This window comes from Bidens hawaiensis, unplaced genomic scaffold, assembly GCF_021521415.1.
Source record: "Bidens hawaiensis isolate Kalapana, Puna unplaced genomic scaffold, B.hawaiensis_p1.1 tig00037265_1, whole genome shotgun sequence".
Lineage (NCBI taxonomy): Eukaryota > Viridiplantae > Streptophyta > Magnoliopsida > Asterales > Asteraceae > Bidens > Bidens hawaiensis.
Genome location: NW_027496507.1, coordinates 183,998 through 202,971, shown reverse-complemented (window position 1 = coordinate 202,971; position 18,974 = coordinate 183,998). Strand labels below are relative to the sequence as shown.

The 18,974-nt window shown below is 39.4% G+C and overlaps 1 protein-coding gene across 1 annotated transcript; it reads left to right on the top strand.

Moving 5' to 3' along the window:
* Positions 1-4,437: 4,437 nt before the first annotated feature.
* Positions 4,438-12,741, top strand: LOC143589195 (uncharacterized). Its single transcript, XM_077070029.1, has 6 exons — positions 4,438-4,620; positions 5,713-5,826; positions 5,936-6,194; positions 11,101-11,215; positions 12,093-12,251; positions 12,499-12,741. Exons 1-6 carry the CDS (start codon positions 4,528-4,530, stop codon positions 12,533-12,535), a joined length of 777 nt encoding a protein of 258 aa, XP_076926144.1. The 5' UTR covers positions 4,438-4,527; the 3' UTR covers positions 12,536-12,741.
* Positions 12,742-18,974: the final 6,233 nt, after the last annotated feature.

Below are 18,974 nucleotides of genomic sequence, written 5' to 3'. Positions count from 1 at the left end.
AAACTAGTTATATTTTATTAGTAAACACCAAACATGTCTATCTCAATTAGAGCTCAATCTTAGACAAGCTCAGGGTTAGCTTGACCCGTTTACACTTTTAAGTACTCTTTATTAAAGATAACAATAACTTTTTTATATTTTCTATTGAATGCGGACTTTTTTTTATGTTTAGGTCACCGTACTCTCCAATTTAGAGAACCTTATTACTATTATAAAAAGCAGAGCGAAGTAATTAAGCTTATTAGGAGAATAGGATGAAGGAAAAAACTCTATAGTTATTGGATTCAGCTTCAAATTTTACAAAACTAGGAAGATTCTCGGCGCTGGGTTGATCTTATTGACAGTCATACTCGTGCAACTTATCAAATCGTGTAGTGCGTCTGCGAGTCGAGGTGAATTCGATCAATAATAGGTTACGAAACCAGGTTACGAAACTAGTAATGACCCCACCTCCCCCCACCCCAAAAACAATGCAACAATTAACATAACAAAACACGCATTACGGTTATGAACGGATGTCACTTCGATTGGTATATGGTTACTACCCAAAGAAAATCATAAATTCGTCACTCTTAAATACACAACAATTGAACATATTTAAAAAATTTTAAAAATGTAACGAACAAAAAAAACATGCGCGTTGCAGTTGTGAACTGGTACGAATTCATTGATTATGAATCGAGGATAAAAAAGCTATAAAAAAACCCCCACGCAATGCATTTGCGAACTAACGCGAATTCAGTAGGAATCGACGTTGTCGAGACTAAATCGTACATATAAAACCATGTATTGTGGTGGTGAACCGATACGGGTTCAGTTGGTATCAAGTTACGACTCCAAAATAAGCAATAAGTTAATTCGTCCACACTCTAAACACAACAAATTAACATATTTATATAAAAAAAACCATGTCAAAAACCAAAAATATAGGCGCGTTGTGGACTTGACCTTACGCGGATTCGTCCAGAATCGAGGACTAAAAATAACTCACGAGGATAAATAATCTTGGGTTGCAACCGCGAGCTTACGCGAATTTGACCGGAATCATTTGACGTATCAAAGATAAAAAATACCCCGCATTTTCCGGTAGCGAATCGAAACGAATTTGGAATTATAAACAAACTAAAAGCAAATACGAAGTTTGGCGACCAATCACATGATTGTGACCAATCACATGATTGTGTCGCCAAACTTCTTAATTATCATATATAATAATATCAACAATTCCACTCAAACCCATATCTGAATCAACATCAGTTTGAACACCCTTTATTGATTCACCGGAATTAGCAACATCCACCGCCATTTCCGCCGGCGCTGTCGCCGAATATACGCCGGAGATTTAGTTGAAATATATCTTGGCTGCATGTTATCTGGGAAAATTTTAGCGGCACTTGATGATTCCATTTATTGGATTTGAACACGAGATTAGTGTTATCAATATACAAATAAAACATTAGGGTTTTACATTGGGTAACTTAGGGTATGTTTGGCAAAACTAGCTGGTGGCTGTTAGCTGTAAGCTGGAAGCTGAAGGCTGGAAGCTAGTAGCTTTTTAAATTTATTTAGGTGTTTGGCAGATTAGTAGAAGCTTTTAATAAAACTAGCTGGGTGTCCGCGTGGTGCGGCTGAATGAGCGCACAACCTAACATCAACCGCATAATTAGTGTCGGTACATGATTCACTTGATGACGGTGCATGCATAACCTGAATGTAGACGTGTAATTCATGGAAAGACTGTAAGCGTGTAACTGATGGCGAAAATCAAGAAACAAAGCTGAAATATATAGTAATTTCAAATAAATAATTTTTTAAACCAACCTATTTTTCTATGAACCCCTCTCTGAACATGCACTGTTCTAATCTGAAACATGTTCTGACATGACCCTTTTCGACTCAAAAACGTACCGACACGAACCGAACTAATTTAACCCTTTTTGTATCGACTCGTTCTGACCATAATTTGGTCTTACACATGACTCAAGTTCATATGACTCGACTCCTAATTCGGTCTTACACATGACTCGTGCTCACCTGACTCAACTTGTTACCGATCATAACTGATAATCACGTAGTATGTTAATTTTTTAAAGTTAAAGAAGTATAACAATATCATACTCAATTAAAGAGAATAAAATGCTCGTTTTTATGATGTAATTTGTTTAAAAAATTATTAACGTGTGAAAAAGTTACGCCCCTTAAAAAAGTCGTGGGGGTAGTTAGTTTTGAATAAGGGTTGAATGTGTAACTATTATATAAATTAACAAAAGTTGATAGAAGTTCAAGTACTAAACTTGTAAATTCAAATGTAAAGCTTGTAGCTAGCTTTTTCTCAAACGCTACCAATACTAGCGTTCAAATACAGAGCTTTTTCTACCATCTAAAAGCTTGAGGCTACTTCTACCAAACAAAACTTTTTACTAAACATAAGCTTTTTTTAAAAAACTTAAAGCTTGAAGCTCCTAAAAGCTCTTAAAAGCTCATTGCCAACATACCCTTAATAGAGAAAAGGGAGAAGATGGAGAAAATAAGATGAGTTTTAGTTGAAATATATTTTGGCTGCATGTTTATTCGTAAATCGTCTCCGGAGTTTAAATTCAGATGAATTCAAAGAAACACCAAAATCCACCTTTTTAGAAAACTCACGTGTAAGATAGAGCAAGACCAAATATCACGTATAAGATGGTTTTCATAAAGGAAATTTTCAGATGAAATCTAACTCTTCAAACAGATTTATATGGAAATATATTGTGGTAGGTGAAGACCCTTTACACGTGTCAGAATTATTTAATTGGAGAATGAAATATTGCGGCGGTATTCCCAATATCACGTGGCTGATGGATTTAGATGGGTTAGATTGGAATTTTGAATTTCTTTGGATCATTTTGATAACTTCTTTCATCAGATAGATCATTTTGAAAATTTTCCCTTTAATTAATCCTGTATACATTATATTTAATACATGTTTTCTGCAATAATGAGCTAATAGTGAAGTTGTAAAAGAGAAGCTTTGTATTCTATTTAACCCACTTTCGATTCCTGCACTTAACATTTAGTTTCATAACACCAGGATGATAATGAGAGACTATGTGAATATGTGACTTTCACTGGTTAGATCCTTGAATTGAATGAATTTTATCTCACCACATTGTCTTGCCTTCGGACGAGTGCTCACAAGCTTGGCCTTAGGTGATGTTTTTTATTGGATAAAGAATGAGTGTATTTTTGATGTGGTGAATTTAGCCAATATTTCATTTGGAGGATTCGTTGGCCGTTTAAAAAATAAAATACATGTTTTTCTAGTAAGTTGATTTCACTTGTTTTATTTGTTTATATAGGTGAGGAAAAACCCACCCGGCCGACCCGACCCGAGAAGACAAATTTTATAAATCTAATGTGTTGTTTGTTTTTTCAGAGGTAAAATGTATGCAGTCTGTGGAACAAATCTGCTAATCTATAGCAGAAGAGGTGGACCAAACCTCTACAGTCTGCAACAAGAAGACTGTTTATTTTTTAACGTCTGTAAACTGCTAAAATAAACTAAAATTTAAATAAAATAAAATTTAAATAAACTGAAATTTAACAAAAAACTTTAACAATTTTTTTAGTTTAACATTCAGCTACTACAAAGCGATTACAATAAAGTGACAGGCAAATGGGCAACAAGCTGCGTCGCAACCCCCCTTTTGAATAGCAAAGCCAATCCTACTAAAAACGAAGCATTGGGACCTAGGAGTTGAAGAGGTTCCGTGTACAACACACTAGGCCATACTCAAACAATTCACAGCCTCTGGGTCAGAAAACCAAATGTATCAAAAGCAAATTGGTGAAAGACATGTTGATTCTCTAGAAAAGCTTTCTCGTGTTTAACAACTTTGTCCGATTCAGCCTTCAGCGGAGCCTGACCCACAAGAAACCCATGGTCCCTGAGCCCGGAAAGAGGAGACACTCCTGTAAGATCCACACGGGCGTACTTTCCCCCTGCCCACCCGAACACAAGAATATAACAAAAAACCTTAACAATTAAAAAAAAACTACAAACTTTTTTCAACTACAAACTAATAACAATAATTCATCAAACCTAAACTTTCTACAAACTAATAACAAGTTTGTAGTTTTTTGTTAATTGTTAAAGTTTTTGTTAAATTAGTTTATCTAAATTTTAGTTTATTTAGCAGTCTGGAGACGTTAAAAAACAAACAGTCTTCTTGTTGCAGACTGCATAGGTTTGGTCCACCTCTTCTTCTATAAATGTTTGCAGATGTGGTCCGCAGACGGCAGACATTTGTTAAAACTTGTGGAAAAACAAACAACATCTAAGTGTAGTGTCCGGGTCTTGATTTTTTTGGAAAGGGTATGAAGCTGAGAGTGAGGCACAGGACACGTTGTTGTTTGTTTGCCCATAAAAAATAATAACAATAAAAAACACATTATTTGCCTACTACCATAACAACCTTTTAAAATATCTAGCTAGCTTAATAACTGAAACAACACAAGCAAGAGCATCAGTGTTCAGTGAGCATAAAGATGGCTAGTGGAACAGCAAGACGACGAATTGAGACGATCAGCGCTCACTTCTCTGCCGCCGATAACATCTCCGCAACTCATCTCTTCCCTTTGGTAATCTTTTTTTGTACCAAGTTAAATATTTGCTTAATTAGAAATGATTAAAGATTATTATTATTTAAAGGGAAACTTTAGTTTTAAGGTGTAAATTATTTGAGTTTGTGTTATTCAATGGATTATTATATCTATGGTAAAGTGATTATATATTTATATATAAAATCAATATTGTGTAGTGTTGTAAACATCAGTGTACTCGGTAGAGTGTCGGGTGATTTTCTTCAACTCGGTCAATGTTACTTGGAATCGGTTAAATTCGGAGCTAGGCAGTCTAACTCGAACAACTCAGTCAAGTTGGATTTTCGTTGATTTTCAAGGAGATAACTTGGAAGACGAGAATTAAATAATTACTATGTCTATGTATCATTTTGATTTATATTAATATTCACGTTATTTTGCTATACATGTTACTAAACTTATGATATTTGACATATATATAATTTCCTGAAAAAGTAATTCTTTAAACATGCCTGAGTACTCCCCGCCTAGGCCAAATACTCACAACTCCCCAATCAACTAGCCTGACAACACCTAGCGACTTATGCAACATTATCTTGTAGAATTTAGGGGTGTAAAATTTATCCATGTGATCAGTTTATCTAAATGAGTCAATAAGTTGAAGGTTGACCTTACAAAGTACAAAAAATTTCTTAACTTTATATTCAATTTTAAAAGGTTGACACGTCAAACTTTTTAGTTAAACAGGTTTAACATATCAACTGTGGACCGCAACGCGTTTAGTTAAATACATTAAACAGGTCAACACGAACTGTTTGGTTGACCTTATAAAGTATAAATATTTTCTTTTATATTCAATATTAAATGGTTAACACGTCAACCTGTCTAACTAAACGTGCTAACAGATCGACTTTGAACACGACACGTTTAGTTAGATAGATTAAACAGGTCAACACAAACTGTTCATTAAACAGGTAAGATGTGACAGGCCAAAACCTTATTATTTTTGTGTCATATTTCAAGTCGTGTCAGAAACCATTTACTTACGATGTTCTGTTTCGAAAGATATAGAAGATTATGCGCATATTATATTATATAACTTTAACTCTTTTGGTTACTTCATTACCTCAGAATTGCAGTGGCGGGTTAACCACGATCAAGAGAAGATGCGATAACACTATGCATTTTGCAAGACAAGATTCGAGGTCCCAAGGTGGTTTCATGAGGCCAACTTCAACACAACAGGTCCTGGTCAACAAAAGTCAAACAACGACAGAAAACGAATATATATTTCTTTACAAATGCATATCAATTCCTAACTTAAGCATACTAACATTCACAATATCTTTGGCAGGATAGCTTTGACCAGTCAAGTTTGACTTTTAACTCAACTCTTTCTCAACAAGACTTGTCATCTGAACTTGTGACAACACCTATGTTTTCTCAACCAGCAAGTATTAATTCCAATCCTCCAAAAGTTAGAAATATTCAATATGATGTCGGTGATTACGTGTCACCTTCGTTACAACCCCCTAAGTTTTCCAGAACAACATTAGAAAGAAATGTACCAATGAGACTCGGTCACAACAACACGCATGCTACTAAACGTCTCGGTGATAAAACTTAAGACACATCAGCTATTTGTTATAATAATATTTATATATTGAAGAAGCGCGAAACGTACCAGGCATAGTTCGGATCGTCTTCTACGGGATGATGTAACCAAATCTCGCTCTCCTCCGTTCAGATCTGCAATGGTTTTTGGGGGTGTGGAGGTGACTGCTAAGAAATCTCGAGGATCTCTTGTTTATAGACACAAAAATGGTTATGGTGGTGGCTCTTATTGAGAACAACAACCCTTAATAAGGAGGTGGAGACCTCCTTATATAGGGAGCCTCATGGCCACCATCATGGTACCCTAATGGGCCTAGCCCAGTTAGGGTTACCTCCACAAAACTCCCTCAGCCCAATAATATTGTATTAGTCCATATAATAAAATAAGCAAGACATAATAAATTAAGGACGTAAGCCGGTTTTAGTACCATACCCCTACAAGCCCCCCAAGTCCAGTGTTGCTCCTAGGCGTGCAAGCGTTTAGGTGGAGCGCTGGACTTCATAAGGTGTGTTAGGATATGAGGCGGTTTTTTCCCCTTTCTTCGGCCTTGTCTTTATTGTCTTTTAGTTTTGAGAGGTTTTCTCCATGATGGTGACATGTTGTGATCCTTATGATAATAATGGTGCACTGGCATGAATAAGATATAGCACGCATCATAACAATAGTGGCGTGGGGCCTGATAAAAGATAGAGTGCGCATCTCGATAATAATGTAATGCAACTTGCGCGCGAGGCAGCTTACGAGCTATAAAAATAATGAAGCTTGCGCGCGAGGCGACTTACGAGCTATAAAATAATGGAGCATGCGCGAGTTGCGGCTTATGAGCTATAATATGATGATAATGACTGGCCCACAAGGGCCTCTTCTACGCAGGATGACTATCCCAACTTGTTTTCAAAATAATAATGGAGGCACAAACGGCCAGATAATAATAATAATAATAATGTCATAGGTGCTTGTGCGACTCGTAGCCGAACCTGCAAAAACATATCAACTAAAAGTGGATGTATTACAAGGTTCCCATCCTCGGGCCAATTATGAGGTGTGCCCAACCTACGTTGGCGCGTGGCCGTTTGGGATATTATTAGGCTCCCGACCTTTATGTTTGGCGCGTGGCCATGTGGGATATTATTAGGCTCCCGACCTTTATGTTTGGCGCGTGGCCATGTGGGATATTATTAGGCTCCCGACCTTTATGTTTGGCGCGTGGCCTTATGGGTTTATGAGGATTCCCAACCTTTAAGTTTGGCGCATGGCCGTATGGGTTTATAAGGATTCCCAACCTATATATTCGGATGTCTTCCATCCTTAGGCGAATTATGAGGTGTGCCCAACCTAATATTCGGCGCGTAGCCGAGCGGGTTTATTAGGATTCCCAACCTATATATTCGGATGTCTTCCATCCTTAGGCGAATTATGAGGTGTGCCCAACCTAATATTCGACGCATAGCCGAGCGGGTTTATTAGAATTCCCAACCTTTATATTCGGATGTCTTCCATCCTTAGGCGAATTATGAGGTGTGCCCAACCTAATATTCGGCGCGTAGCCGAGCGGGTTTATTAGGATTCCCAACCTATATATTTGGATGTCTTCCATCCTTAGGCGAATTATGAGGTGTGCCCAACCTAATATTCGACGCATAGCCGAGCGGGTTTATTAGGATTCCCAACCTTTAAGTTTGGCACGTAGCCATATATTTTGCATTAATATAAGCACTTTTTGTGCCATTTCATGCAAATCCTATATACTCATACATCAAGAAAACACCTTCATTCATCATACGAAAGACATCCAGATCGCTTCTTCAGTCCCCGATGATGGTGGTAGAGTGAATTTCATCCATGCGGAAGCGTGACGAGCCCCGGTAGTAACCCGCAAAAGTTATTTACGGACGCGGAATGGCGCGAATCAACCCGCTATGGAACTCTCTCGTGATCTGCGGGAGCCAGAAATGACCCGCGATACATCCATGATGGCTGAAGTTAACTTGTGGGAGTGCGCATGCGGCTCTTTATGGTTGCTGGTTGATCCTCGTGAGTGCCCAGATGACACGCCGTTAGTGTTTCATGGTGGCACTGTGTCGGGGCAGAAATATCTGAGCGCTTATGTCACCCGCGGGAGCGGCTGTCACGTCTTGCAGTCCGCGTATATGACCTGCCACGGACGGCTTTTAGCACGTCTACTCACATGTGACTGGTGGTGGAGTTGGTCTACTAGAGGGAGTATGGAGCACGCATAATGCCTGCGGGAGGCGGAATCGACCCGCCCTAGTTTTACTCGGAGCTTTCATGTGGTCTACGGAAGCCATAGTGGTGGAATTCATTCGCCGGAAGTTTTGCACGTAGCTCGCGGGAGCCCGAGGCGATCCACCAGATGCTTTGGATTCCCGTGATTGTTGGTGAATATTGTGTTGATCTATCAGAGCTTGCATGCGAAACGAGAGGGTCCCACCATGAGTGATTAACACGCCATCAATAACTTAACCTGCCGGAGTCCGAGGTTAACTTCTCTTCCCGCAGGTGTTGATGGCATTGCCAACCCGCAGGTGTTGATACGCGGATCGCGGCTATGATCCGTGGGTGGCGTTGCCAACCCGCAGGTGTTGATACCCGGATTGCGGTTATAAACGGGTTTTTCCTTCGCACGTGTATAAACTTTCTTGGACATTTTATACTTTGTAAAATTTGCTTTTTATCAAGCGCGGTGCAGACAAGCGGACTCCGTGGATCTAACAAGTTAGAGGCGCGGCTCCTCGGCGGAGGTGGTGGGTGATCCTTAACGGTGTGCATGCATGGAAGCGGAGACTTGATCTCCGATGGCGCGTATGCATGGAGCGGAATCTTGATCCTTGGTAGTGCGCATGCATGGCGGCGGAGTGGTGACTTGTGGGCGCACATGCATGGTGGCGAAGTCTTGATCTTCGGCACTGCGCATGCATGGAAGCGGAGACTTGATCTCCGGTGGCGCGCATGCATGGTAGCAGAATCTTGATCCTCCGCAGTGCCCTTGCATGGCGGCGGAGTGGTGATCCAAGGTCGCGTATGCATGGCGGCGGAGTGGTGATCCGCGGGCGCGCATGCATAGCGGCTGAAAGTTGAGCGCGCATGCATGGCGGAGAGTTGAGTGCGCATGCATGGCGAAGAGTTGAGCGCGCATGCATGGCGGCGAGTTGCGCACAAGCATGGTAGAGGGTTGCGTGCACATGCATGGCGTTGGAGTCTTCTACGTAAAACCAAAAGCATAGAGTCGTCTTTCGAACTCACATGGTGGTTTCCGCGGGCGCGCATGCATGGCTGCGGAGTGAGGATCCGCGGGCGCGCGTGCATGGCGGCGGAATGGTGACCCGCTGGCGAGCATGCATGGTGGCAGTCTTGATCCCGGCGGTGCGTACGTATGGTGGCGGAATGGTGATCCAAGGTCACATATGCATAGCGGCGGAGTGGTGATCCGCGGGCGCGCATGCATAGCGGCAGAAAGTTGAGCGCGCATGTATGTCGGGAGTTGAGCGCGCATGCATGGCGGAGAGTTGAGCGCGCATGCATGGCGGGAGTTGAGCGCGCATGCATGGCGAAGGGTTGAGCGCGCATACATGGAGTGTTGATCTGCGGCTGCATGCATGGCGGAGAGTTGAGCGCGCATGCATGGCGGGAGTTGAGCGCGCATGCATGGAGTGTTGATCCGCGGCTGCATGCATGCATGGCGGGGTAGTGCATTATCCGCGGCCCGCGCATGCATGATGGTGGAATGTTCATCCGCGGGGACGCATGCATGCATCGTGGCGAAGTCTTCCACAGGTGGTGGAGTGTTGATCCAAGGTCACATATGCATAGCGGCGGAGTGGTGATCCGCGGGCGCGCATGCATAGCGGCAGAAAGTTGAGCGCGCATGCATGTCGGGAGTTGAGCGGGCATGCATGGCGGAGAGTTGAGCGCGCATGCATGGCGGGGAGTTGCGCACAAGCATGGTAGAGGGTTGCGTGCACATGCATGGCGTTGGAGTCTTCTACGTAAAACCAAAGGCCTGGAGTCGTCTTCCGACCCACATGGTGGTTTCCGCGGGCGCGCATGCATGGCGACGGAGTGATGACTCGCGGGCGCGCATGCATCATGGCGGAGCATGGATATTTCCGTGGTGGCGGAGTTTTTCCGAGACTGTTAACTTTAGTTGCTCCGGTGGTGATGGAGGAGCACCGATATGCGTGTGTGGGGTACTCTTTTTTCATCACATAAAGGCAAAATTTTTTGGGGATGATTAAAAGCTGGAGTGTGTCATGCTTTCTTCAAATGAGTCATCCCAAATCATCATATTGTTGTATGAGAGTTAGAACCAGATCTGATTCCAGACCTGCGAAGGAATTAGAACCAGATCTGACCTCCGTCACTCCAGAAACACAGATCTGGACATGAAACCGAGAAGATTGAGGTGTGGTTCGTTGCCGGTCCCACGGATGGCGCCAATGAAGAAGCGCGAAACGTACCAGGCATAGTTCGGATCGTCTTCTACGGGATGATGTAACCAAATCTCGCTCTCCTCCGTTCAGATCTGCAATGGTTTTTGGGGGTGTGGAGGTGACTGCTAAGAAATCTCGAGGATCTCTTGTTTACAGACACAAAAATGGTTATAGTGGTGGCTCTTATTGAGAACAACAACCCTTAATAAGGAGGTGGAGACCTCCTTATATAGGGAGCCTCATAGCCACCATCATGGTACCCTAATGGGCCTAGCCCAGTTAGGGTTACCTCCACAAAACCCCCTCAGCCCAATAATATTTAGTCCATATAATAAAATAAGCCAGACATAATAAATTAAGGTCGTAAGCCGGGTTTAGTACCATACCCCTACAATAATATATATTTATTATTATTTTTTATAAAATGAGTGTTGTACATTTGTACAAGATTAGAGAGGAAAATATCCCCGAGAATGGACGTTGTAGAATCCGGAGGAAAATATGTTGTGCTGATAGAACTGCCCGGGATTAGTATAGATGATATAAGAGTTGAAGTTGATAATACAACGTAAGACTATTTTTATAAAGTTTGTGTAACAGGTGATCAAAACGGTTTTGGGTTGAAACGGGCCATTTTTTTAATACGGGTTGGAACTTGGAACGACCCAACCCGCAACTTTTTTTAGTCAAGTTTACTGATTTTGACCTTTTTACCCTTTTAATACAACGTAAGATTATTTTTATAAAGTTTGTGTAACGGGTAGGATTTGGGTTGGAACGGGCCATTGTTTTAATACGGGTTGGAACTTGGAACAACCCAACCCACAACTTTTTTTAGTCAAGTTTACTGATTTTGACCGTTTTACCCTTTTAATACAACGTAAGATTATTTTTATAAATTTTGTGTAACGGGTTCGGGTTTGGATTGGAACGGGCCATTGTTTTAATACGGGTTGGAACTTGGAACAACCCAACCCGCAACCTTTTTTAGTCAAGTTTACTGCTTTTAACATAAGATTATTTTTATAAAGTTTATGTAACGGGTCAAAACGGGTATGGGTTGGAACGGGCCATTGTTTTAATACAGGTTGGAACTTGGAACAACCCAACCCACAACTTTTTTAGTCAAGCTTACTGATATTGACCTTTTTACCCTTTTAATACAATAGAAGATTATTTTTATAAAGTTTGTGTAACGGGTCGGGTTTGGGTGGAACGGGTCATTGTTATAATACGGGTTGGAACTTGGAACAACCCAACCCGCAACTTTTTTTAGTCAAATTTACTGATTTTGACCTTTTTACACTTTCAGCCGAGTTTTTTTTATTTTGACCCGTTTGAGATAAAAGACAACCCAAGTTGGCCCGTTTATAAGTTAATGGGCCAAAATTGTTAAATGTCAACTCTTTTGATTTTCTAATGGTAACTGGCATAATTATTGGTAGTTTGACTGTACAAACAACCAATGGGAAGACTAAAGGCTGCTATATAAGTGACTCTGCAAACTCTTCATATTACAAGAAGGAGATTCTAGAAGGACCATTTGAGATCAAGTGGGCCCTACCGTTCGGAGCGAACCCGGATTCTGTTTCAGCTGAATTTTTGTAAGTCAGCATCTTTACTAATATGACAGTGTTATTTTTTAGAAAGATGAATGGGTCGGGCCCGTTAAGTAGAATATGCAAACGGGCCTTTTAAAACTGGTCGGGTCGGGTCAAGCGTAACAGTTTTTTACTAGAATCATGTTAATTTTGAAGTAAAATGATTTGGAGGGTTGATAGTTTTTGACTCGGTTGACCGGTTTCTCATTTGGTAAGGAAATTTGAGGTTGATGGAATGTTACTTGTGCAGGGACGGGCTTTTACGTATTACGATTACTAAACTTTGAGTCGTGGTCTCGTGATGCAACGAATCGGGTTATTCGTAAATATATACTTGTATATTGTAGAATTGGTCTAAAGTTATATTGTTGTTGTATTTAATGGTTACAAAGTATAGACTACTTGATATACCATATGTAAACAACATTATCATGTTGTTTTGTAATGTTAAGAACTTGTGTTTGGAAGTGGCCTTCATAAAGAGGATATTATTGAAATGATGCGAAAAGACGGTTAGACCTTATGCTAACCGAAGAACGCAGAGACTTAGCCACAGCGCGTGAAGAGAACTACAAGCGACAAATGCAAAAGTACTACAACACGCTGGTAAAACTCTGCAACTTCAATGTCGGAGACTACATACTGCGTAACAACGAGGCTTCGAACCAAGAACGCCCAGGAAAGCTGGCCCCGGTCTGGGAAGGGCCATACATTATCAAAGAAGTTTTGGGAAAGGGCGCATACCGGCTCGAAAGGCTCGATGGCACCCCCATCCCAAGAACATGGAATGGAGCTCAATTACGCAAATGTTACATGTAGATCAATTCCAAACTTATAAAGAAAAGGCCTAGAGCCACTTCTAATGGAAATGATTCTCCTTTATCACATTGTGTTGATAGCCTTACCTTTATACTTATTCAAAACACTGATATGCCGGTATTCACCGCATAAATAAGTGGGGAAGTAAGTCGTTGCGTGTGGAAGGCGGCAAAACCCGCATAAACACAAGAAACGGCAAAAATTTCTAAGGAAAAGATGAGGAAAACCTTCACGCAGGTCAGATATAGGTAAAGTTTAGCCAAGTGAAAGTGACGGTCTTACCCGCACAATCACGAAAGAGAGCAAAACTTTAACCTATCATCTGCCACGTTGAAAGGTTAACTTATCCAAACTACTCAAGAAATTGCTAAGTTAAACTAAAATATGCGTGAAACAAAGATTCAAAAATAAGAGGGAATATACCCCCTTACCTTGGTAACCAACAAACCGTAAGACAAGTGCGGGTACAGTGTCAAGGCGAAACCCTTCACATACTTAGCACCTGTAGGGAATTGAAGCCAAGAATACCTTGGAAATCAAGTAACTATAAGACGAGTGCGGGTACAGTGTCAAGGCGAAACCCTTCACATACTTAGCACTTGCAGGGAATTGAAACCAAGAAGGATCTTCTGGGCCATGCTTGTGGAAAGGGAAATAACATCCCCGCATAGCGGGAACGTTGACAACTAGATTGTTTGAAGCTCCAAGATGGAATTGGTTGTTTAACATAATTGATCACTATGTCTAAAACTCCCAAAACCTTGTGGAGAATCTACACAAGTGAAACTCAACGCTCCTGGCTTGCGAGGAGGTTACACACCTACCCGCATCATACCCAAAGATCAAGCAGAAAAGTCGGGAATTTCTGCACGTGACATTAGGAAAACCGCGGGAAGAATCCCCACGGAAAACCTTAAAACTAAAAACCCTTTTCAAAACCCTTTGCTTAAGTTCAAAAGTTCACCTCACTTATTAACAATTCATGAGAAGAACATTGGACTGGGGGGACTTGAAGAGGTAGGTCCCAGCAGGGCCCAGTTGGACCCGCAAGACTCACCTTGAAGAAGGACGTCTGCGCAAAGACCAACTGGTTCCGCAGGACCCACCATGCTCAGAGAGATGAAGACCTTACGCGCAGTACGCCAGCTGTTCCCGCAGGAAAAGCCTCCCAATGGTGAAGTACCCCGCCTGTTCCCGCAGCTGCGGATACAAGCCATCAGGGAAGGCTACCCGCACTAATAGCAAGGCTACACGCACAAGGCACTAACTCTCAATAATTCAGTAATGTCACCTGAAGAAGGAATGAGCAAGGCGGGAATACTCCCGCCCAAATGAGCCAGTCTGTACGCTTCTGGAGGATCTTTTGTACTATACCTGCCAAGGTATGGACAAAATAGACAAGATCTGACCAAAACAGCCCATGAACCAATCACAGGGTGACAGCTCACTAACAACAGTACGACGAGGAGCACGCTCTAGTACAAAATGTCACTATCAGCCGCTGCCTACTCACCAACCCTTGTCGTGGCACGTACATAGCCTGCAGTTGGTGGAAAATGAATAGTACACAGCCGGCCATGTCACTATCAGCCGCTGCCTACCCACCAACCACCAGCATGGCACGTGCGTAGCCCACAGTTGGTAGAAAAGGAATATTATACAGCTGGCTGTACCTGCTTGGAAACCTACCTTCGGCTATAAATACTCCAACACCTTGGAACGGTATCATATACTTTCTTATACCATCACATATCTTATCTGCTCTAGCTATTTCTCTTAATATACATTTATATTCAGAGCAATCTAGTCTGATTCTCACGCCGGAGGGTGGTCACAAGGAGGTACCCCCCCCCCCTTCTCAGTGACGAGCTCACGGTGTCTGTTTTGCAGGTCACCAGAAGAATAACCATCTTTGCCGGACCTAACCCTCGTGGGAAACATCTACTTAACCCTAAGATTATCCGTAATCTGCCGGGGTCACTTAGTGTTTCTTCATGGACTTATATACAAGTCCAGTTATTCGTATTGAAACTTGGAGACTTATTTATTTACATACTTAAAACCTTTGCTTTTTATGAAGATTTTACAATTAGTATTAGATTAATATTGTTAGAACAAGTTGAAATCCTATACTAGTTTGCTAGTTGCATGGTGTTCTATTGAAACTATTTTAAAACCATAATTATCATGTAACGATAGTCGATAGCTAGCAATGACATTAGAAGTCTAATCAAGCGCTTGCTTGTACTTCGAACCTTCGAAGGGTATCTTGCTTTGATGTCGTGTTTTAAAAATAAAATACGCTATTAAAACTGGTGTCTTTCGTGACAAAGTTGTTAAGCTTGGAGAAATGGGAGAACAAACTTTTGGGCCATTTTCCCTTAACATTTGAGAGGAAGGGGTTGTGCACAATCGGGCCAAGTTAACCGAATAACCGATATAAATCATATAATTAGCTCAAAGTGAACAAAACAAAGCAAGAACCCTAAATTTCAGTGCGGTTTGTTTTTGCAGCTGGAACTGAATTGTATTAACGGAACCAACACACTATATATATTATCTAAATTTTAATATATTTTTATAATCATAGCTTTAAGTAGTTCATTTGGTAATCTGAAAATGTTCATATTAATATATGAGACTATTTTACAAACAAAAAAAAAAGAGGATTGAAAATTTTAAATTATGTTTGTTGTATTTTAGCCCAAAAGTATGGACTCAAAAATTCAAAATTGTGTTGGCGGGTGAAAGCCCAATGTCAATAATCAATTTAATCAAAACCGAAAAAAGAAATATAATTAAAAAAATCATTTTAAGTAGTACTTGGATAAAATTTTAACTATATGTACTTTATGAAATCTTAAATATATCACGTACTATAATAAAAATCAATTTTGCACTATCATTACAAAAATAACATTACTAGTCTCTAATTCTCAAGATTCATGTAAACATTTTATTACATAAAGCTTTCATCCGATGTTGTCGGCAACACTAAAAGTTTTATCTGTCCTTTGTAAGTAAAATAAAAAGTTTATTACATGTTATAAATCTTGGTTTAACATTACAAGTCACTTAATTAATCAATTATGCGTTGAAACAATTTTACAAATCACTAAATTTTATGTACTTTTCATGACATTTAAGTCATTAGACACCTTTAGGCCAAAATTGATAAGAACAAAGCCCAATACATACTTACTTGGACATAGCTAAACTATAATAAAGAACATTAAAGAAAACTGTTCATCTATAAGGGGAAAGGGGGCACTTATGTCCTCATGAGTACCATACATGCATTAGCAAATTCTGCAATGTCATCTGACTTTTATCCTCAATTACCCATAACTCATAAAATCAACAACACCAAAATTAAAAATATTAAACAATTAAAAATATTTCATCAAAATTAAACAATTTTGCTACTATCGTTTGAAAAATTAATGTTATCAGAATCGTTTGGTGGTATGATTATCCTGAGATCTTCGTTTGAGAAATTAGCTATTGAGGGTTTGAGTGAATAAAAATAATGAAGGTTTGAGCAAGTAAAAATCGTGAAAAGTTAGTGAATAAAAATGATGAAGGGTTGAGATATTTATGTGTAATAATAATATGTAATAGATTAATTATTAATTCACTTTAATTCTCCGACCTACAATAATTGACAAAAAAAAATTATCATGTAGCAAACATTTGTCATGAAATAAAGTCAAACACTCATACATCTACTCACAATGAGTGAGGCGGTATTGACATGTAGTTTGAAAGTCGTACACATTAGTACATTACCCATATGGGTGACCCGTTCTCTCTAATAAAGTTTTATTTCAAAAAAATTTAAGATATCTTGATAAACACTTCCAGAACCGTTTTTAAATTTAAAAATTAAAATGTAACTATGTTTAATATATAAGTTTTAGAACTCACATTGTATATTGTATAACCTATATGATACAAACCATAGAAACTATACAAAGCCCAACACTCCTCACTAGCCGACACCACATGTTGCCAATAGTCGTCATTTTTGCCCATATTGTGCATGATTCATGTTGGTTCTAACCTCCTTAACATAGTATAACGTACACTTCATCTAATTTATTATTCTTTTCAAACTTATTACCATAAGTTTAATATTTATGTTGTAATGATAAATTAATCTCACCAACCGAAAGATTAATCATTTATCTTAATATTTTACGGTTGAATTACATTCCAGATGCGTTTGTAGCGTCTGATAATCTTCATATGTACTAAATCGGAGAGCTTGAAAAAAGACATTGACATAAATATAAATGCACTAAACAGGTTCGAGAGAATATTCATGCAAACAGTAAATCTATAAAGCTGATAAACTATTAAATCTATAAACAGTTTATTGTTATTGGTTGATCCAAATTTTTTTCTAGCATAAGTGCATAACATATGGTCTTTCATGCCAACCAATATTGTGCATATAAGTATTAAACCACAAGAATTCAATTGTTTTGGGTTGTTCGAGTAGACCTTCCTATATATGAAGTCACTAATTATGTATTATTTTCACTCAAGCATGTTTGACTGTAGAGTTCTTATATAATTTTGCCCAAAACGCATTGATGATAGTATATTTGGGACATTCCATAATTTATGACCAATATCTCTCTTATTGATAGAGAACGTCATGTGATTTACCTAAAGTGTCTAAGTCGGGGTTATTCCTCGTCTGTTACACATAAAAATGTGAACTAATTGAACTTAGGTTGCTCTTCAGTGGATGATTTTGTGAAAGTGTATATTTGAATTGGATTGCGGTTGATTGTGTGTGACCCCCGACTACATTTTTGTTTTTTAGTTGGCTTGTTTTTTTAGGGTTTGAATTTAATTAAAAGTTACAAATATATATTTGAGAGATAAAGATTAAATTAAACAAATATATATTAATTAAATAGCCATCGGTTGTTTTTCTAATTTTATCGGCTCTATAGCCGTCTAACGGGAACATTGAAAACAACACCCAGGCAGGTCTGGATTGCAAAGGTATTGTCTATTGAGGAAGTCTGTAGCATAAAGAACGTTTATTACCAGCTAGTTAACATTTTTGAACGACACTCATAAGGTTTGAACCCTCATCAATTAAATGATGGATAGTCTTTAGTTCTTTACCACTATTTCACAACCACTGGCACACCCTCTTCAAGGGCTAAGAAAACTAGATCGAACCAGAAATCGGATACTGTTAACACTAAAAAACAAACTCATATTTACACGTAAAACTATCATGTACCACATAACAATCGAAAACAAATCTTAATACTCTTCTTTCGTCTATTACACGTTAGACAAGAATGTAACACTAGATAAGACAACAACATTCGCAAATAATATTCTTCAGTCGTTAATACTTAATACCTAAACTCAACAAATTAATCAACAGTTGACTCTAAATGTTATTTAGTTGATTTAAGGAAATAATATATGAAATAAAAGGGTCATGTGAGTAGGTCACGTTCATGTGTCATGGTCTCATAATATAAGCCACACAAAAGTTATAAAAAGTTAGATTTGGATGAAAGCATGTATTGTCACACCCTCAAAATCCACTAACGGAGTTTTACCATCAGAGGGTGTGAATTAACAGGATCAGAATCATTAGTTATAATCAAACCATAAAAACAAAGTTTCAAAACCATGAAAACGTTTACGAGTAATTAAATGCGGAAGCGTAAAACCATAGAAACCAATGTTGCGTCAAGCAGGACGATTTAAAACCCACTGATAACAGTTTAAAATAAGTTTGCATAATTAAAAATTGTTTCAAGCAATGCATGTTCCTAAACCGCGCGCCCGCCTCGGCTACCTGAGAATAACATACTAAAAGTGTCAACACAAGGTTGGTGAGTTCACAAGTTTAAATAAAATAAAGCG